The sequence below is a fragment of the Salmo salar genome, chromosome ssa02 (genome assembly GCF_905237065.1).
Source record: "Salmo salar chromosome ssa02, Ssal_v3.1, whole genome shotgun sequence".
Classification (NCBI taxonomy): Eukaryota; Metazoa; Chordata; class Actinopteri; order Salmoniformes; family Salmonidae; genus Salmo; species Salmo salar.
In genome coordinates, this window is record NC_059443.1 from 62,294,465 (window position 1) to 62,316,646 (window position 22,182).

General features: G+C 45.0%; 2 protein-coding genes across 5 annotated transcripts in view; one reads left to right on the plus strand and one right to left on the minus strand.

Moving 5' to 3' along the window:
- The window catches only part of LOC106588849 (coiled-coil domain-containing protein 85A), a 30,621-nt gene extending 22,882 nt beyond the window's left edge, over positions 1–7,739 (minus strand). For 2 of the 4 annotated variants that reach the window (XM_045707298.1, XM_045707296.1), the window contains exons 1-2: positions 6,827–7,739; positions 4,566–5,709 (exon numbers count right to left, since the gene is read on the minus strand). In XM_045707298.1, coding sequence (XP_045563254.1) covers positions 4,566–5,709; positions 6,827–7,063 — 1,381 coding nt within the window. In that variant the 5' untranslated portion in view covers positions 7,064–7,739. Of the gene's footprint in view, positions 1–4,556; positions 5,710–6,826 lie in introns of all 4 variants that reach the window. The other 2 variants (XM_045707297.1, XM_045707294.1) reach the window with 1 other exon arrangement.
- An 18-nt stretch (positions 7,740–7,757) lies between these two features.
- Positions 7,758–21,208, plus strand: LOC106588882 (SEC23 homolog B, COPII coat complex component). Its single transcript, XM_014178395.2, has 17 exons — positions 7,758–7,955; positions 9,433–9,658; positions 10,086–10,143; positions 10,413–10,499; positions 10,956–11,192; positions 11,892–12,110; positions 13,429–13,587; positions 14,480–14,595; positions 15,100–15,304; positions 15,492–15,581; positions 15,803–15,909; positions 16,208–16,361; positions 16,725–16,802; positions 17,559–17,720; positions 18,221–18,307; positions 19,604–19,825; positions 20,098–21,208. The coding sequence occupies exons 2-17, from the start codon at positions 9,438–9,440 to the stop codon at positions 20,185–20,187; spliced, it is 2,292 nt and encodes a 763-aa protein (XP_014033870.1). The 5' UTR covers positions 7,758–7,955; positions 9,433–9,437; the 3' UTR covers positions 20,188–21,208.
- The last annotated feature ends 974 nt before the right edge of the window (positions 21,209–22,182 follow it).

Below are 22,182 nucleotides of genomic sequence, written 5' to 3' on the forward strand. Positions count from 1 at the left end.
TGCTGCTACTACTACTACTACTACTACTACTGCTGCTACTGCTGCTACTACTACTACTACTACTACTGCTGCTGCTGCTGCTGCTGCTGCTACTACTACTACCACTGCTGCCGACCACCACTACCACGCTGCTGCTGCTGCTGCTGCTGCCACCACCACCACCACCAGCTACCACTGCTGCCACTGCTGCTGCTGCTACCACCACTACCACTACTGCTACCACTGCTACTACTGCTACTACTGCTACCACTACTACCGCTGCTGCTGCTGCCACCAGCTACTGCTGCTGCCGCTGCTGCCACTGCCGCTGCTACTACCACTACTACTACTACTGCTACTGCTACCACTGCTACTACTACCACTACTGCTGCTGCCACCACCACCGCTGCTGCTGCCACCACCACTACTGCTGCTACTGCTACTACCACTGCTACTACCACCACCACCACTGCTGCTGCTGCCACTCCACTACCACTACCACTGCTGCTACTACTACTACTACTACTACTACTACTACTGCTGCTGCTACTGCTACTACTGCTGCTACTACTACTACTGTTACTACTACTACTACTACTGCTACTACTACTACTGCTACTGTAGCTACTACTACTAATACTACTGCTGCTACTACTACTACTCCTACTACTACTACTAATACTACTGCTGCTACTACAACAACTATTACTACTGCTACTGCTATTACTGCTACTGCTACTACTGCTATTACTATTTGTACTATAACTGCTGCTACTATTACTACTACTGCTAATACTACTATTACTACTAGTCTAGGCTTTATTTGGGCATTAGTTGGTCTAATCTAGATAAAATAGTTCTATGCCTATGTATTTTTCTCCATTTTACAAAGTAAGGCAAATGAAAGTTCAAAACTAGTCAAACGTGCACTTCTACTTCAGTCCTGCGTATTCTTGAGCAGTAGTTAGTTCTTCTAATCTAGATTGTACGGATCTATCATATGGTTAGGTCCATATTGCAAAGTAAGGCAAACTTTGTAGGAAACTACTTCTAGTTATTAGCCTATTTTGGGGACAGTGGTTAGTTGTACTAACATGTAGATAATACGTATGCTACGGTTCTATATGTTTTGCTCTATATTGCAAAGTAAGGCAAATATTTCACCTTGCGGAAAATGTCCTGTGGCTTCTCTCTCTCCCCTTTCTCTCTCTCTCGCTACCCCTCTGTCCTCTTCATCCCTATCTTCCTCTCTCTGCCAAGCAGAGCCACTCAGCACTTTTACCTCAGCTAGAGAAATCCTCATCAGCCACCATGGGGTATTCAAACACCAGCCAAGGGGGTACTTTGATATTCTCTCCCTGACACCCTAAGACCTGCGGATCTCCCAATGAGATGGGTGGAAACCACCGCAGATTTGGCAGAACGAGGAAGTATGTTAGTGGAACAGTTGAAGTGGAGGCGGCAAAGGAGGTGGGAGGGGAAGTTAGGGGAATTATTTATTACGAGAACGTCTTACTACACTATACCCTACACCTCAGTGTGCCTTTAAGTGCAGTTGATTTGGATCCGCCTTGGATTCCATTAGAAACATCCAAGCTTCATTCAACCTCATTCATATCAAGCCTCTATTCCCAGCACCCTTCAATTCTCATCCAATACCTCCAGAGATATGGTTATACAAATCTAATGGATTCTAATCACAGCAACGGGGAGTTCTTGTCAGTTTTTCTAATTTAATTACATCAGTTCACTACATCTCTCAATCTCTTTCTTGTTCTCTGTCTCTATTTCTCTGAGCAAACCTTTATTAAATTACTTTTATGAGCCACATAGCTAATGAAAAATGTAGATGTTTTTGGTACTGACTGTCTGCAGAGGTATATGTGATGTGCGCATACAGTATAGAAATGTACACTGAGTATAATAAACATTAGGAACACCTTCCTAATATTGTGTTGCATCCCTCCTCTGCAATCAGAACACCTCAACTTGTCGGGGCATGGACTCTGCAAGGTGTCAAAAGCGTTCGACAGGGACGCTGACCCATGTTGACTCCAATGCTTCCCACAGTTGTGTCAAGTTGGCTGGATGTCCTTTGGGTGGTGGACAAATCTTGATACACACAGGAAACTTTTGAGAGTGAAAAACCAAGCAGCGTTGCAGTTCTTGACACAAACCGGTGTACCTGGCATCTATTACCATACCCTGTTTAAAGGAATTTTAATATTTTGTGTTTCCCATTCATCCTCTGAATGGCACACACACAGTACACAATCCATGTCTCAATTGTCTCAAGGTTTAAAAATCCTTCTTTAACCTGTCTCCTCTCCTTCATCTACACTGATTGAAGTGGATTTAACAAGTGACATCAATAAGAGATCATAGCTTTCACCTGGATTCACCTGGTCAGTCTACTGTATGTAACGGAAAGAGCAGGTGTTCTTAATGTTTTGTGCAGTCAGTGTATAAGGGTCTGTATGTGTCAGGGTTGGGGTCCATTTAAATTGAAGCCAGTCAATTCAGGAAGTGATTTCAATTTAAAATTCAGAAATGTAAAACCTTTCGAAATATACAATGCTCAAAAAAATGAAGGGAACACTTAAACGACACAATGCAACTCCAAGTCAATCACACTTCTGTGAAATCAAACTGTCCACTTAGGAAGCAACACTGATTGACAATAAATTTCACATGCTGTAGTGCAAATGGAATAGACAACAGGTGGAAATTATAGGCAATTAGCAAGACACCCCCAATAAAGGAGTGGTTCTGCAGGTGGGGACCACAGACCACTTCTCAGTTCCTATGCTTCCTGGCTGATGTTTTGGTCACTTTTGAATGCTGGCGGTGCTTTCACTCTAGTGGTAGCATGAGACGGAGTCTACAACCCACACAAGTGGCTCAGGTAGTGCAGCTCATCCAGGATGGCACATCAATGCGAGCTGTGGCAAGAAGGTTTGCTGTGTCTGTCAGCGTAGTGTCCAGAGCATGGAGGCGCTACCAGGAGACAGGCCAGTACATCAGGAGACGTGGAGGAGGCCGTAGGAGGGCAACAACCCAGCAGCAGGACCGCTACCTCCGCCTTAATGCAAGGAGGAGCAGGAGAAGCACTGCCAGAGCACTGCAAAATGACCTCCAGCAGGCCACAAATGTGCATGTGTCTGCTCAAACGGTCAGAAACAGACTCCATGAGGGTGGTATGAGGGCAAGACGTCCACAGGTGGGGGTTGTGCTTACAGCCCAACACCGTGCAGGACGGTAGGCATTTGCCAAAGAACACCAAGATTGGCAAATTTGCCAATGGCGCCCTGTGCTCTTCACAGATGAAAGCAGGTTCACACTGAGCACGTGACAGACGTGACAGAGTCTGGAGACGCCGTGGAGAACGTTCTGCTGCCTGCAACATCCTCCAGCATGACCGGTTTGGCGGTGGGTCAGTCATGGTGTGGGGTGGCATTTCTTTGGGGGGCCGCACAGCCCTCCATGTGCTCGCCAGAGGTAGCCTGACTGCCATTAGGAACCGAGATGAGATCCTCAGACCCCTTGTGAGACCATATGCTGGTGCGGTTGGCCCTGGGTTCCTCCTAATGCAAGACAATGCTAGACCTCATATGGCTGGAGTGTGTCAGCAGTTCCTGCAAGAGGAAGGCATTGATGCTATGGACTGGCCCGCCCGTTCCCCAGACCTGAATCCAATTGATCACATCTGGGACATCATGTTTCGCTCCATCCACCAACGCCACGTTGCACCACAGACTGTCCAGGAGTTGGCGGATGCTTTAGTCCAGGTCTGGAAGGAGATCCCTCAGGAGACCATCCGCCACCTCATCAGGAGCATGCCCAGGCGTTGTAGGGAGGTCATACAGGCACGTGGAGGCCACACACACTACTGAGCCTCATTTTGACTTGCTTTAAGGACATTACATCAAAGTTGGATCAGCCTGTAGTGTGGTTTTACACTTTAATTTTGAGTGTGACTCCAAATCCAGACCTCCATGGGTTGATAAATTGGATTTCCATTGATTATTTTTGTGTGATTTTGTTGTCAGCACATTCAACTATGTAAAGAAAAAAGTATTTAATAAGATTATTTCTTTCATTCAGATCTAGGATGTGTTGTTTAAGTGTTCCCTTTATTTTTTTGAGCAGTATATATCTTTCTAGTTTTTCATTTATTGAAAAGTCATTGAAAATAAATGCCCTTTATTCAATTATTTAATTGGAATTTCAGTTTACTTTCTGAATTTCAGATTACAGTACTTCCCTGGTATATGTGTCTGTCTGTCTGTCTGTCTGTCTGTCTGTCTGTCTGTCTGTCTGTCTGTCTGTCTGTCTGTCTGTCTGTCTGTCTGTCTGTCTGTCTGTCTGTCTGTCTGTCTGTCTGTCTGTCTGTCGTGTGTGTGTGTGTGTGTGTGTGTGTGTGTGTGTGTGTGTGTGTGTGTGTGCGCGTGCGTAATGTTTGTATGTGAATGAGTACTTCTTTGAAATCTCAATTAACTCCTGTATTCTTATACTCGCCTTATAACAGTCCTTGTAACAGTCATATAACAGTCTTATACCAGTCTTATAACACCTACCGTTCATACCATTGTAGATGCTTCTGTGATGCGGTGACAGCTCTTCAGCGGTGGCCGGTCTCTTCTGTACCTCTCTCCCAGGGCTGCCGAACTTCATGTGGTCTGGACTCCCACTATACTGGTGCCTGTGAGTCTCTGGACTGCCCCCAGCCGACATCACACAGCCCTTCTCATGGTGCTGGTGCTCTGGCGTCCCCAACCCTAGATGTGCCTGTCTAGGCTCGGGGCTTCCACAGCAGCTACCACCCCCGATGCTCCCCCTGTGGTGCCTCTGGTAGAGCTCCCCGGCGCTGCCGCCCTGACCCGACCCCAGGAGGTGCTGCTGTTTCTGGGAGAGAAGCAGGTCGGAGCCGTGGAGGTGGTGGTGCTTGGTGGATGGGTGCTGGGACTCGGGGCTCCGGCGTCCCACGTTGCGGCCGTACTTCTCGGGGCTGAGCCCCCGCATGGAGCGGGTGTGGTCGGGCACAGAGATGGAGCCGCAGCGGGGCCGGCAGAGCTGGGGCATGGTGTACGGATACTCCAGGCTGGTGCTACGGTGCCTGCCCTGAGGATGAGGAGGTTCAGGGCTGGAGGGGATCTCACGTTCTCCACTCACACTGCCAGCCCGGGGATTTTGGAGATGCTCCGGGCTCCCAGTTCCACCGCCCCCGAGGCTACCGGCTTGTGTAGCCAGGTGGAGCTGCTTGTGGTGGGGGTGATCGGAGCTGTCGGCGCTCCCCGCGCTAGACGTACTACTCCCATCCCCCACGTCCCTCATCAACAACCCTGTCCCGGGGACCAGCAACAAACTACTCTGGCTATCGATAGAATTCCTACACCCTCCTGCCACCCCCACCACACAACCTCCCCCCCCTCCTCCTCCTCCTCCTCCACCAACCCCCACCCCTCCACCACCTCCTCCTTTCTCCTCGTCGAGTAACAAACAGAGTTCTTTGAGATCCAGGTTCTCCCGGACCACCTCGTCCTGCCGCACCTCCAGCTCCTTGAGCTTCTGAAGGTACAACGTCACCTCCTTCCTCATGATGGAGGCACTGTAGCGCCCCAGTCGCTGCCACTCCCTTGACACCCGCTTGCCCTTCTGACGGTCGTCATCCAGGAAGCAACACAGGTCCCTCAGCTCCCGGTTGTCCTCCTGCAGTTTCTGGTTGATGTCCTGAGGAGAGGAGATGAGAGGAGTGGAGTGGAGAAAGAGAGGTGAGAAGTGTTCATTAGTGCTATTTTATTAATTCACTCTTATCTAGGTCCTACTGAGATAGAAATCTCTTATTCGAGGGAACCTCGCTTTAATATGTCAATCAAAGACAGAGTCAAATAAAAATGAAATTCAGCTGCTCATAAACCTCTGTATTAGATAAATATGGATGTGAAAATGTTGGCTGTGAGTGAGCTGAGAGAGGGAGCCAGGGAGGGAGGGCAAGCAAAGCACCAGGCCAGAACATTCCTCTCTCTCTCTCTCTCTCATTTGCAACATGATGGCATCTTTGCCCAAAGTTCTCTACCTCCTCTAATTATCCATAATAACATACTCCTCAGACCCTCCAGCACATGTAGTTTAATTAGGTACCATGGTGCTTCGGGCTGGGCTTGTGGGTCTGCTCTCTGAAGCAGCCAAGGATCCTTCCTCCATCCCCATGTGCTTCATCTCAGTCGCTCCTATCTCATTTTAATGACGCTCCGAGTATTGAAGGAGGATGTTGAGTCAAGTATATGTAGCTTGGAGAAATAATAAGATTATGCCAGGATTATTATTGCTAGTTACACTGCACCAAACAAGATTTGGGAGAGAGAAGTCATAGATTTGGGGAGTTGAATGAGTATTCTGGGTTAAATAGGTTTACTCTTGTAGCCTAGTAGAATGTGTTGATGATATACCAAGAGCAAGCATCAAGGTTGTGCCACCGTCCTACACACCAAAGCTTTTGCAAAGGAGATTAAAGACAACAGGTGAGTGAGAAAGAGAGGAAAATGATGATGCTTGACATTCAGCCCAGATGCCTTCTCGCTATGCTTTCTGATGTAAGATGATGGATGCACACACAAGTAGGCACATGCACGCTCACAGATACATGCACAGGGAGTGTAAAATGAAATTAACTCATATACATCCTGCCTCCATTTCATCATGTGGACAGCGGCACCCTTTAAAGAAAGCGCAAACTCAACCCCGAACACCCTCTCATGCTGTGCGCGCTCAGGTGCGCCAGTGCGGCCTCCCCGCCGTTAACTATGATCTCATCGTTTTAGAAATGCCGTGCGCGCCCATTCCTCACCTTCAGCCCCCTTATCTCGTTCAAGTGCAGCTGGAGGCTGCGATTGACCTCGCGGATCAGATTGCTGTGGTCCAGTATCACGCTCATTTTATCGGCTTCAGACCGCCGGAGCCGCCGCACCAAATCCTCTTTGGTCCACTTGAGAAGGTCCTCGTCCGGTATATTTGAGATGTCCTCCGCTGGACTTTCACTCTTCGTTATGGACAGCGAAAGCTGTGGCTGACTAGCTTTTTCCATCCCTACGGTTCCGTTGTCGGGAATACCGGCGACAACAGGCTTGAAATACAACTCAGAGGGCACTGACAGTCAACCTCCGCTCGCATCAGCCGCACAAGTCAAACTGATCCGGAATTACCGTTCGAAATCAAATCGCATAGTTGCCTGACCTCTCTCTGTGCTCGGGAACACTTCAGCCCCCAAATGCAACAGCTGAGGACTCCGCCGACTCCCTCGTCCAACAGTGAAATATAGCCCCAGAAAAGGCTATGTGCAGCTATCTAACATCCCGAAACCCCCGCATGGACTATTTTTTAGTTCATGCAAGTTTGCACCTGAATGCATCCACATTTAGAGCTTCGGCGGGTAGCTGATGCGCACCTCCCGCCTCTTGTAGCTGTACAGTCCAATACATAAGGGAGGAGGAACCGCTGTAGCATCGCCAGGCAAGTGCACTGCGCGTGAATAGAGGGAGAGAGCGTGACTGCAGTGACTAGCAGAACCTCCTCTCTCTCTCTCTCTCTCTCTCTCTCACTCTCTCTCTCACACTCTCTCTCCATCCAAGTGTCTCCATCAAATGATGCGGGTGTGATGGGTATGCTTTGGTACCCAGCGCCATCTACAGATCAAAAGCCATGGGCTACAGCATTTCGTCATCTTTATTATGGCCTATAATAAATTCAGGACTTCATTTCCCATGATCCTCGTGTGCGTGCTTGTATCCGACGTCATGGACACGAGGGCCAGAATATGTAGTAACACGTCATTCTACTGAAGAAGAGGAACACCGGCCGGGAGTTGCCCCCTCAGATTCTTCATCGGTATTTATCAGCTAAATGCTGAAACGATCCGATTTATTTAGTCTAATATTTATTTACCTTCGTCTGGATTTCTAACCGGATCTGTATAAAAGGTATGGTTCTTCGTCTGATCTGCCTGCATCAATTTGATGATAAGTGTCTAGGTAGGCCATTCTGTTTGCGTTTCCTTGGTGGTTAGTCCAGGAAAAAAGCCGACTAAAAACCGGGGTAGTCCGTTAGCAAGGCTAGCCTAGTTAACATCTGTATCGTTAATTTAACTTGTACGATCGTGTTTTATATCAAGTTATCATGATATGTCGATGGCAGATTGACTTTAGAAACACTCACGGAATTTGATAAAATGCTAACTGACGTTACCTAAGATTTCAATTTTTCTAGCTAACGTCAACTAGAACCTGTCGCTAACTAGCTTGTTGCTGCTACTAGCATCCGCCTCCTTTCAGGAAGGCATCTCTACCAGGTACGAGATCCTAAAATGTGATTTGTGATACCTGTCTAACCATTTAACTACTACAACATACTTGTAGCTAAATGTTGCCAAGATGATCATTTGGTTCCTAGTAATGGCCAGTAATAGCTAAGATGTGCCAGTATATAGCATAGCTAGAAGAGACCGTTTTTAGTCTGTCCATGTAAGCACTCAGTTGTGTAATCAATGGATCGATGCTACTTCGAGTTAAGGGTCCTGTAGGTCAGCTGTCAATCACCTGGTAGAGTTGTTTGATGCAGAATGAGAGAGTGGAGAGGTGCGTGTGCGCGGTCATTTTTGTTAATGTCTGAATTGATAGCTGAAGTGAACTATGGTTTGGAACGGACCGTTCTGTCTTGATAAGTGTGTCAGAACACCATCAAGCAGTGGTGGTCTGTCTGTTCCATAACATTACAAGGAAACGTTCCATAACATTCCATAACTAGGGCCCTGTGTTTTGTGCAATCATGTGACATGCCTGTATTTTTACCAAATTGCAGCTTTAATGCTTTTCCATTGAACTCAAAAGGTCCCTTTTTATTTTCATGTCAGATGTTCCAATGCCATCATCAGACAATTTATTACATTTTTTGTGTATTTCTCATTTCTAGATAAGATCAGATTTAAAAAATGTACATGTCACATGATTGTGCAAAACACAGCATATGTCTGGACTTCCAAAGCTATAGAAATCTAAGGCATCTGGTTACTGCCGTTCATACCTACCGAGGCATATAAGCCTAAGTCTCACTCGTCCCTGAAATGTTACATCGTTTGCGTAGGATTCAAAATTAGCTCAGGGATTCTTAAGTATCAAAACATGCCAAACAGGTTTTGATGACGAACATCGTCGTCATCCATATTCCACAAAGGCCTCCACCTATGAACTTGGAACAAAGCCATGACAAGAGTGATAAGTGAGAGTAACTCACACCGAACTCCAGACTCAAACAGCTCTCAGAGAAGCGAAGACAGACTACCTGTCCTTAACTAGAGCTAGTTTAGCTATCGGACTAACTTCTCTCCATATTTATTTATTTATTTAACCTTTATTTAACCAGACGAGTTTAAGAATCTCTTCACTTTTTTTCCCATTGAAGTTGCCATGGCGACATACCAGGAGTTTATCCAACAGAATGAGGATCGGGACGGCGTGCGTTTTAGCTGGAACCTGTGGCCCTCGAGCAGGCTGGAAGCTACCCGGCTGGTAGTGCCTGTCTCCTGCCTCTTCACCCCACTCAAGGAGAGGCCAGACCTGCCACCGGTGCAGTACGAACCGGTCCTCTGTAGCAGGGCCAACTGCAAGGCCGTACTAAACCCGCTATGGTGAGTATTTGAGTAGTGGAGGTGAATGTTGTTGTTTTAGGCTGAGTGAGTGTTTTTAATGGTTGCTTGTTGAGTGTTTGCTTTGACGTTTTTACAAGCACTTAGCTAAAAGCTAAGCTATGTCCAGCGACTTACATGGCATCTCTTTGTTTTCATCTTCAGCATTTTCTTCTTCTGAGAACTTACATCTCGGGTGAAGAGTAGGAGAAGAAAGGGATTAAAAACTTAGTTGGTGATATCTTTAGGAATGCTTAGGTGTAGCTATATCACTCAGGGACAGGTGTGGTGGATCAACCCTATCCACACCTTAACAATCCAATGTACAAACGCTCTAGAAGCGCCTAAAGCCTTAGGCTAGGTGACAGGTCTGTTTGACTGCTGCTGTACACTGTATCCAAGTAGCTCTGTCTTTCCCCCCCCCTTGTAGCCAAGTTGACTACCGAGCCAAAATATGGGCGTGCAACTTCTGCTTCCAAAGAAACCCAGTGAGTACACCACAATGGACTAAACTGAGCTGTAGGCCCAAACACTATTCCACCATAGAATACCGAGGTGCATAATGTACCATTTAGACCTATAATAAGAGCCATATCTGTAGGCGGCCTACCTACATTCCTGTGTTTATACTAGTCATATTCCACAAAGGAACACAGCTGGTGGTAATCGGAATATCTTTAAAGTGGCCCATCTATATTCCTTTAGCAGGTGAAGCTGCTTGCTAACCAGTTTTGTCTTCTCGTTCTCTCTTTCACAGTTTCCCCCGTCATACGCCGGCATATCGGACGTAAACCAGCCGGCTGAGCTCATGCCACAGTTCTCAACCATTGAGTACATAGTGCAGGTAAACACGTGAAGTTCTACATAGAGATCAATGAACTTTGCACATAGACACTGTTCTGTACACGCGCCTGGCTTCGTAGTTGTACGTCTCAACACACAAAATTGCTTCATCAAATATGAATGTTTCTTTAATCCTCAAGTTGAGTTACCAGCCACAAAGAATGTACTGGAAAATGTACACACCACATGACATTACCATCACTTTTAAGTTCATCATTTCTTTAGACAGTCTTCGTCTTTGCTGTTTATTGTAACGGACGTTGTCAATTTACAAAGTGACATCGGGTTGCAAAAGTCACTTGACCACAAAGTGTATCACATGTCATGTTACACCATCCCAACATGGAAGAACTCAAAACACTGCAACATAGAAAAACCATGTCAACTCAAAACTAAAGACCCAGCACTTTGTTTCTGTAAAATAACCTCTCCAATCCCGTCTCTGCCACCAATGTAGCGCGGCCCCCCGACCCCGCTCATCTTCCTGTACGTGGTGGACACGTGTCTGGAGGAGGAGGACCTGCAGGCCCTGAAGGAGTCCCTGCAGATGTCCCTGTCCCTGCTGCCCCCCAACGCCCTGGTAGGCCTCATCACCTTCGGACGCATGGTGCAGGTCCACGAGCTGAGCTGCGAGGGCATTGCAAAGAGCTACGTGTTCAGAGGAACCAAGGAGCTTTCCTCCAAGCAGATCCAGGTCAGTCAGTAACTGTTACATACGGAAAGGCAAGTAGTCTTGAAAATCTATTCATTAGTTTTGGGAAAAGGTCTGGATTAGTTGTACTAAGATGACTGTAGGCTATATTTATGACGACAACCGCGGGCCGCATTAATTCTTTCACAGACCGCATTTGGCCCGAGGGCCGTATGTTTGAGACCCCTGATCTAGGTCACAGTCTGCTTTGTCCATTGAAATAGAATAGGATCTTTGTTGTGGTCGTTTGTCATATGATCATGTCTAGGTGTCCTTGTATCAATTGGAAATTAAATGACAATAAAACAGTAGAATGGGGACAGGATACAGGTCAAAGACAGCCGGGTGCCACTGAATGACATAGAATGGGTCTATGCCACTACAGGGGTAGTGTTCCATACAGAAAAAAAGCCCTAGGGTCCTAACAGCCAGAAACAGAGCGTTAGGCCTATACAGAATACAGCTGACAGGGACAACTCCCTTAGTCTGTCATGTAATATTCCAAAACATTGTCAGAGGTACTTTGAAATACAGTGCTGTATAAATGTATATGATATGGTGTACAGTCAGAGCATTAGGCCTATATAGAATACAGTCAAGAGACTGGCCAGGACAAGAAAAACTCTTAGGCTGCCATGCAATATTCCACAATACCGTCGTTGAAAGTCCATGAGAACTCATAGCTCTCTTTCTCTCTTTCAGGAGATGCTAGGCCTGACGAACCCAGCGGCATCTGGTCGTCCCGTGGCCCCTCAGGATCCAGCCGCCACCTGTAGGTTCCTGCAGCCGGTCCATAAGGTAGACATGAACCTGACAGACCTGTTGGGAGAGCTGCAGAGAGATCCCTGGCCTCTACTACAGGGGAAGAGACCACTGCGGTCTACTGGAATAGCACTGTCCATCGCCGTGGGCCTGCTGGAGGTAATAACAGCTACACACACTTACACAAACACACAGTCCTATGTACACATTTTGTGCGGTGTACAAATAACCTGATTCTATGTAGTCCACATAGACAACTGACCTTTAAGACAACTGAACTTTACCCTCTGACAAGTCACAGGTTTCAACTAACCTTACACACACACACACTCTCTCTCTCTCTCACTCTCACTCTCACTCACTCACTCACTCACTCTCTCTCACTGACATTATCTCTTCAGTTAGGTCTGCCAATAGTACCACTCATACTTTCTTAGGTCAAAGGTCTCTCTCTCTCTCTCTCCACTATCCTCTCTTCCTCTCTCTGGTAACACAACTAACATGCTGTAGGTATGTATTAGAACAGCTATGTTCTCTGCTGTCCTGTCCTCCGGTGCTGATGTCTACTGATAATGTAATGATTAGAGAAAATCATCTGAAGTCTTAACTTCATCCATTCCGGTGCTGATGTCTACTGATAATGTAATGATTAGAGAAAATCATCTGAAGTCTTAACTTCATCCATTCCGATGGTTGTAATGATGAACCTCGACTTAAGGTGCTTTTGGGGAAACCGGCCTCTGGTCTGTATGGTAACTTAATAGGAATGAGTTTCTTGAAGGGATATCGGTAGTTTGGTGAATCCTTACCGTGACTGAGGGAGCATTTGCATACAATTTCACAGTCAAATCACTTGGGCTGAAACACGGTAGCATGTTATGTCACTGTAACGGGGAAATTATTCCGTTAAGAGTAATTAACACGATGCTTAGCGTATGTTTTCCCTTCATGTAATACACAGTATATCCAGTGTTCTGTTTGGGACAGTCATTTGTGTACGGGTTGGCGGTCACTAGAATTGATAGTGAATGTTCTGGATTGTTGTCATATCTGTTGATGGCGATGCCAGACTGGAGGTACAAGGACACAGGACACTGTGATTCTGTAGCGGCTGAGGTTGCGACTTCCTACAAGCCTCTCAGCGGGTGTTTACAGAACATTGGCGCTGTGAGATTAGAATGTAGAGGTTACAGGAAGACCGTTAGACATTTTCTCTGCTTCTGTTCTGGAGGTGTCTCCCTGTTCCCACTTATAAAACCCACGTGGTTTAGATTGCTGTTATCAACGATTGCTACCGTTTTTGTTCACCTGGATATTCCCAATACATTCAGTTAAATCAGACTACAATAACCTAATGGCAGGTTCTGTGTCGGCAGTCACATCTCAGTCAGAAATACCATATTTATGGTTGAAGTAATCAAATAAATAAATAAAATCTTGATCATACTGAGCATAGCCACCATCTTTCCACCCCCAGGGTACGTTTCCCAACACGGGGGCCCGTGTGATGATGTTCACGGGCGGACCCCCCACCCAGGGCCCCGGTATGGTGGTGGGAGACGAACTCAAGACCCCCATCCGCTCCTGGCATGACATCACCAAGGACAACGCACGGCATCTGAAGAAAGCCACCAAGGTCAGTCCAAGAATAACAGAATGGATAGCGTAGAATGGATAGCGTAGAATGGATAGCGTAGAATGGATAGCGTAGAATGGAAGTTTTATTGGCCCGTGTTGTACATGGACACTGTGAAAAATAACTTGTATGTGGGTTGGTTATATCTTGTAAAAGTCGTTGTTTTGTAGCTGTTTGTCCTTAGTGGGCTAGTTTTTAGAGTTAAAGCTGGAATCCTTAATTGGTGGAACTGCCACGTCCGTTTGCGATATTACAACAGAAGTTACTGGAAACAACAAACAGGTATTTTTCTCCTCGGACATCATTGCACGCACGATAGAACACAATATGTGGTGCAATTCACAGGAGGTTGGTGGCACCTTATTTGGGGAGGACGGGCTCGTGGTGATGGCTGGAACGTTATAGGTAGAATGGTATCAAATACATCAACAAATGGTTTCCATGTGTTTGATGCTATTCCCTTCTCTCCATTCCAGACATTATTATGAGCCGTCCTCCCCTTTGCAGCCTCCACTGGTGCAATTTTGTTTTACCATGCTGCGCGACACTCCTTAGCTCGGCAACAATAACAATGGTGTTGGGGCGGCTAGTGGCACTGTTTCCCTCTACTGCGGATTCCATCTTTAAGACTACGCTAGTTTTTAGAGCTAAGATAGATGAAACAACTTAAGCAATTTTTATCTTAATATAGTTTAGCTTAATTATTTTCTTTCACTCACGTCAAGCTCTCACGATGTGTCAAATATTTCGCTCAAGTTTGCGCTCTCTTCTCTCTTCATACCTCTTCTGTTGAGGTATGTTCATGGACACCGATGCTCCAAAGAGTTCTCAAGGTGCTACACAGCACTGTTTGTATATGTTGCAAACTGTTCCCTTGTTTTGTTTTATTCAGTACTACGAAGCCTTGGCGAACCGTGCGGCAGTGAACGGCCACAGTATTGACATCTACGCCTGTGCCTTGGATCAGACCGGACTTCTAGAGATGAAATGTTTGTCCAACCTCACTGGGTTAGTACCAGTCTCAGATAGATATAGATAGATATATTAGCATTTACACAGGCAGCCAAATTCTGATATTCTTTTGCAACGATTGGTATTTTGATCAATCACCTGAGATCTTTTCAGATCTGATTAGTCAAAAGATCAGAATGGGCTGCCTGTCTAAACGCAGCCATAGTCCCTTAGGTAATTATGGCACGCTATCTACTACGGTCCTTTCCTTAGTCTACTATACATCCCCATCTACCTACGACTGACCTATATCCTGATTCCCATAGTTACCCTGAATACCTCATGTCCCTGGTGATGGGACTGTCTACTGAAGCTTTTATTTTATCTAAAGAAGAAATACCTTCGTACAATTCCTCTACATTCGATAGAATGACTTTTCCAGAGACTTCATCCTCACTAGCTCAAATTGACTTTTCGTTTTGTATTTATATTCGATTTATTCAGCGTTACTTATGGAATTATGCAGCTGAATATTCTCCTCCCCTGTTTCCCTCCTCTCAGAGGTCACATAGCGATGGGCGACTCCTTCAACACCTCTCTGTTCAAGCAGACCTTCCAGAGGGTCTTCAGTAAGGACTACAACGGAGAGTTCCGCATGGCCTTCGGAGGCACGCTGGAAGTCAAGACGTCCAGGGAGCTGAAGGTATCGGGGGCCATCGGGCCCTGTGTCTCCCTCAACGCTAAGGGACCGTGTATATCAGAGAACGTGAGTCTTTCAGGCCCATACAGAATCCAAATGGGGTTAAAAAAAAAAAATCCAGAAACAGCTTTTCCAGAATTTCAGGAATGTTTTGCGGAATTGTTCAACCTTATATTCTAATAGCATTTTCCCCTCTGGAAGTGAATTGGGAAGATGTTTTCCATTGACTTCAATGGCTCTGTCTCTGTTACAGGAGGTAGGTGTTGGAGGAACAACCCAGTGGAAAATCTGCAGTCTCAGTCCCTCCACTACGTTGGCCTTGTACTTCGAGGTCGTCAATCAGGTAAACACACTCCCTTTGATCAAACACATCTCATTTCTTCCTCATTTCATCCTTACTCAAAGTAGTCATTGATTTGGGTCGACCAAACCATTGTAACGTGACAATTCATCATTCTTTCCTCAGTGATTACTTAGGACATGGTTTTTAGTATTCAAACAGGATGTTTAGCAATATTAAATGTACTCCTATCCTAACTACTGTAGTTACCTTTCTCTGTGCAGCACAACGCCCCAATCCCTCAGGGTGGTAGAGGAGCGGTCCAGTTTGTCACCCAGTACCAACACTCCAACACCCAGAGGAGGATCAGGGTTACCACCGTCGCCAGGAAGTAAGTCTTCTCTCTCGCTTTGAAATAGTAAACAGGAAGTGAGTTTGCAGAACTGCTACATCGTTCTTGATGGAAGTGTTACTGAGCTGACAGCCCTTACGTATTTGCAAGAGTCTGCATTTTGTACACGTCGCATTTCTCACATTGTCCTTAAGCAGTGAGTTACCACAAAGTCAATATTGGCCGTACAAATGAGGATGTTGACATTCGCCCTATCCTGTTAAATGACTGGAGGTGGACGTGCGTCAGTCTTGCCCTGCCCCTAACCTGTCCACTCCCTCTTTCTCCCTCCATCCAGTTGGGCCGACGCCCAGTCCCAGATCCAGCACATCGAGTCGTCCTTCGACCAGGAGGCGTCGGCGGTCATCATGGCCAGGCTGGGCGTGTTCAGGGCCGAGTCGGAAGAGGGGCCGGACGTCCTGCGCTGGCTGGACAGACAGCTCATTCGCCTGGTGAGTGACAGCTAGGCTGACCAATGTGTGACAGGCTTTGTAATGTCATTGGGCATTGGTCCCACCTTGGCTATTCCAAGAGAGTAGCCTGTTGTTCTTCACATAGCTGAATGTATGTAGGACTTGTGGGTGATTTGTGAATAGAAGAATCCTTTGTATTCTTGTGTCTCCTTGTTCTTATTCATTGTAGAAGAATGTAGAAAGGAGTAGTCTGGAATGTCAAGCAGTATGACGTGAATAATATTTAATTGACAGTTTAAATCCCCCTATGACGGTTCGGAAGTTGTGTTCTTTACCTAAACTAAAGTAACACCACTTAACTGAAGTCCTAAGGTGACGTTTGTCTTGTCTCCTTGGTTACAGTGTCAGAAATTCGGTCAGTTCAACAAAGATGACCCCACTTCCTTCAAGCTCTCGGAGTCCCTCTCACTCTACCCACAGGTAAGACTGACACCTAGTGGTACACTCTGGAACTACACGAGCTGTTCAGTAAGAGCCCTTCAATACAAGTCCTTCTAATAGAGTAGAACTGGAATAGATTTAACCAGCTCGTCGAGATCTGAATGATTACTTGAGTATATACATGCTTACCGCTAACTTTAGCAAAAAATAAGATACTTATGTCAAATGGGATATATGTACATGAAAAACTAGTCAACGGCTGTATCCGAACACCACCCAGCACAGAAGCAGAGAAAAATGTCTAATTGGCCTTCTCTGACAACTGTTAAGACTAGACAGAGGCTTGTATGACGTTGAAAACAAAAGGCAGTGACTTTGTCAGTTGCTACAGAATCACACAATAGTGTGTCCTTGTACCTCCAATCTGGCTTCAACCACTGTCAACAGATAGGAGTTGAATCCATAACACACGGCACTGTGTCTAGTGGCCGTCAACCCGAGTGTCACAAACAGAACACTGAAAAATCATGTTTATTACAGAAATGGAAAATATCTAAATATTCTAAACATTGTGTTAATCACTCTAAACTGAACGTTAACTTTATTCATCTTAAATATTCCCATTGCACAGATACTCATAACTTTCACTTAGTTTAGTTGACCTCAGTGGGATGTGTACAGGAACATTTGATGCTAGAAGCAATATCCCAAATATCAAAAAATATATATTTTTCGATAAGAAAAAAAGCATATTTCATTATAATGGTTAGAATAATGTGTCTATCCTCCCTGTAGTTTATGTTCCACCTGCGCCGGTCGCCGTTCCTGCAGGTGTTCAACAACAGCCCAGATGAGTGTTCCTACTACAGACACCACTTTGTCCGGCAGGACCTGACCCAGTCTCTCATCATGATCCAGCCCATCCTGTACTCCTACTCTTTCCACGGACCACCGGAGGTCAGACCCCTACCGAATACTGTGGACACACACTAATGTCACACACTCTATCTATATAAATGTCCTAGATGGTGCCGAAAGACATGGACGATCATTTTCTAGCTCCTAGAAAACTTTTCAGTATTTTTTTACATTGTATTTCTTACTGATATTTCTTAATTTAAATGTTTAGCATTTTTGTGTATTGTTCGGTATTACTGCACTGTTGGAGCTAGAAACATAAGCATTTCGCTGCACCTGCAATAACATCTGCAAAATGTGTACGCGACCAATCAATTATTAAATATTTAATTTAATTCTAATCAACTTTCTTAGTTATTTGTTTTCCAAGCTACTCTGATGTTATACAACCAGTCTATATATTAGATAATTAGGTCACATTTCCCTAAGGGCAAATTAGTTTTGTCAAATATTCACATGCTCAATGTGTTCCACACTAGCTTTCTCTGTTAAAAAACTGGATGTGAGACTTATCCCGTTGTGTCCTGTCTGTTCTACAGCCTGTTCTCCTGGACAGTGGCAGTATTCTCCCAGACCGCATCCTCCTCATGGACACCTTCTTCCAGCTGGTCATCTACCATGGAGAGGTGAGAGGTCACACAGGAAAACAACGGCGCTGGTGGTCTAATGCTAGCTATTAGTAGCTGGAACACCACTACTGTGCTGTAATAATAATTATAATCATTTATTATTTCCTAGCATCTCAAACTGAACATCGTCATATAGAGCATAAACCACAATGTAAATCACTATCAATATTACAACAAGAAACAAGACGTGTGTATGTACCTGCATGATGGGATACATATTAGTAGATTTCACTGTGTCCTATCATTCACTGTGTCCTATCATTCACTGTGTCCTATCATTCACTGTGTCCTATCATTCACTGTGTCCTATCATTCACTGTGTCCTATCATTCACTGTGTCCTATCATTCACTGTGTCCTATCATTCACTGTGTCCTATCATTCACTGTGTCCTATCATTCACTGTGTCCTTCCTATTATTCTCTATTCTCAACATGTTCGATTTTTCTCACAAACGACAAAAAAGAGATTACTTGGCACAACTAACACCAACACACAACATCCTACCATAACTAACCCTGGTCTATACAACTAACACCAACACACAACATCCTACCATAACTAACCCTGGTCTATACAACTAACACCAACACACAACAATCTACCATAACTAACCCTGGTCTATACAACTAACACCAACACACAACATCCTACCATGACTAACCCTGGTCTATACAACTAACACCAACACACAACATCCTACCATGACATTAACCCTGGTCTATACAACTAACACCAACACACAACATCCTACCATAACATTAACCCTGGTCTATACAACTAACACCAACACACAACATCCTACCATAACATTAACCCTGGTCTATACAACTAACACCAACACACAACATCCTACCATGACATTAACCCTGGTCTATACAACTAACACCAACACACAACATCCTACCATGACATTAACCCTGGTCTATACAACTAACACCAACACACAACATCCTACCATGACATTAACCCTGGTCTATACAACTAACACCAACACACAACATCCTACCATAACTAACCCTGGTCTATACAACTAACACCAACACACAACATCCTACCATGACATTAACCCTGGTCTATACAACTAACACCAACACACAACATCCTACCATGACAATAACCCTGGTCTATACAACTAACACCAACACACAACATCCTACCATAACTAACCCTGGTCTATACAACTAACACCAACACACAACATCCTACCATAACTAACCCTGGTCTATACAACTAACACCAACACACAACCTACCATGACTGTAACCCTGTTGTATCTCTATCTCTCCACCAGACCATCGCCCAGTGGCGTAAGGCGGGTTACCAGGAGCAGCCGGAGTACGAGAACTTCAAGCATCTACTGGTAGCACCCGTGGATGACGCCCAGGAGATCCTGCAGACCCGCTTCCCCATGCCCCGGTACATCGACACAGAGCACGGAGGGTCCCAGGCCCGCTTCCTCCTGTCCAAGGTCAACCCCTCCCAGACACACAACAACCTCTACTCCTGGGGACAGGTAATACAACGTTCAATTCATTCATTCTTCGAAACGTAAACTGAGAACCAGTTTTTATGTACAATAACAGCTGTGGACTTGATTTGGAAAAAGGTGATGTCAAGGCTGGAGATTCATCAATTGTATTTTTCTTTCTAGTCTTACAAGTGGTATCGCTTCATGTACCATCTGTCTCTATTCTGCTGGCCATTTTGAATCTGATCCAGCTGAAGAAAGCTTTACTCTAGTGTTTCACCATACTCATCACATTTCTGTCTCTTCTCATTCTCTAGGAGACTGGAGCTCCTATCCTCACAGACGACGTCAGTCTACAGGTGTTCATGGACCACTTGAAGAAGCTGGCCGTGTCGAGCGCCGCTTAAATTCCCAGTCCCGGGACCAAAGTGATAGCCTCGTAACCAGACCGACATGCCCACCGTTCTATTTCACTTCACGATACGTCTGGTTTACGAGGCTACCAAAGTGAAGGACGTGAAAGGAGAGGGGGATGAGAAGGAAAGATGGAGACATTCCTGTATTAATACAGGGACCTAGTAATATTTTCTTTCCCCACGTATGACTTATGATGCTTTCAAATCCTCTAAGTTATTATCATTCCTGCTTTAAGTTTTTGGAATTTTGCTTCCCTAAAATTGTGATTGACATGAACTTCTCCCCCATACTGGAAAAGCCTTACTGCACCTCAGTTGTAGCCTGGTCCCAGATCAGTTTTTCATGCCTTGACAATGACCGTAGGAGTTGGCTTATACAGCACAAACAGATCTGGTACCAGGCATCCTAAGTTGAGCCTTTTGGGGATATTTATCACAGTTATTACATTCCATCTCACCTTTATAATAATAATTTGGCTAACGATTATAATTGGTTTACTTGTTTGTCTGTCTGTGGTAAGGCATGTAGCTACTGTAGTAGTTTGGTCTATGATTACTGCTCGAGACACTTTAAATATTTTTATGTGCTTGATAACGTCCTATAGTTGATTATTTCCATTAAATTTCCCCTAAATAATGATTAATTTAAATAATCTTCTGATGAAACTGTCATTCTATCCTTGTAGTGCTACTGTTTTCCTTTTGAATACAGAAAGACTGTGAAATGAAAAATATTATTATTGTATTAAACAAAACCCAAATTATTTTCCTAACGCATCTTACATAGTCTAGTCCACTGACTACTTTTTCTACATATCCGTTTTCGCACCATCTGGGATTTTGTACTACTTACCCCGAAACCCATCATCACTGTTCTTTCACTCGCCTACTCTAGTCTGTTCCTGATGTTAACACTTGTACTTACTGTAAAAAAGGGAACGTAATTGATTGATTTAGTCTGACTGATTTGTTTCTTAATGCTATGCATATAAAGTATGTCAAGACAACCTTATTCACCAGGTATGTATTTTATGTTTCCCTCATTATTGTTTTTGTATGGCTTTCTATGTCATAGAAATGTGTCAAATAGATCAGCAATGCCAGAGAATCATTCATCCTTCCATTTCTCTGGTCTGTGTAGACAGACACCATATTCACATTTTTGTCCCTGGCAAGCGAGCCTTTAGTGAAAGTGTGAACCATAGAATTAGGAATTAGAATACTAGCATTCTGGAACTTCGAGGGTTTATGACATGGCCCCTCTAGTAATTTAATAGGATCTCTATGGTGAGAACATCCTCATTCACACAGATAAGTTAGGGGTTAAAGGGCAGCTGTCTGGTTCATAGTGTAGCTGACCCCTGATTTCTGTATCGACTGTGTTTCCTGGTATCCGGTCTTAATGGTCTGGCTAGTTCATCTCATCCTCATTTTTTATTTATTTATTTTTATCCTTTTATTTAACTAGGCAAGTTAAGAACAAATTCTTATTTACAATGATAGCCTACCCCTGCCAAACCCGGACGACGCTGGGCCAATTGTGCGCCACCCTATGGGAATCCCAATCACGGCCAGATGTGATACAGCCTGGATTCGGACCAGGGACTGTAGTGATGCCTTTTGCACTAAGATGCAGTGCCTTAGACCGCTGCGTCACTCGGGAGCCTGGTAATTTACTTCAAAGGGACTTGATCAAATCAGTCGCTTCACTGGGCAGTGAGCAATATGGATCCGCATTCAAGATTGGAAAAATAACTAGCACAAAAACATCCAACAAAAACAATTGCAATTTCCACTCTCACACCCAATGTCCCACAGCACATTAAAACCCCATATACAATCACATCAAAACACAACTGATCACCGACAACGATGAGAGCCTATAGGGAGGAGGTCAGAGACCTGGTCGTGTGGTGCCAGGACAACAACCTCTCCCTCAACGTGATCAAGACAAAGGAGATGATTGTGGACTACAGGAAAAGGAGG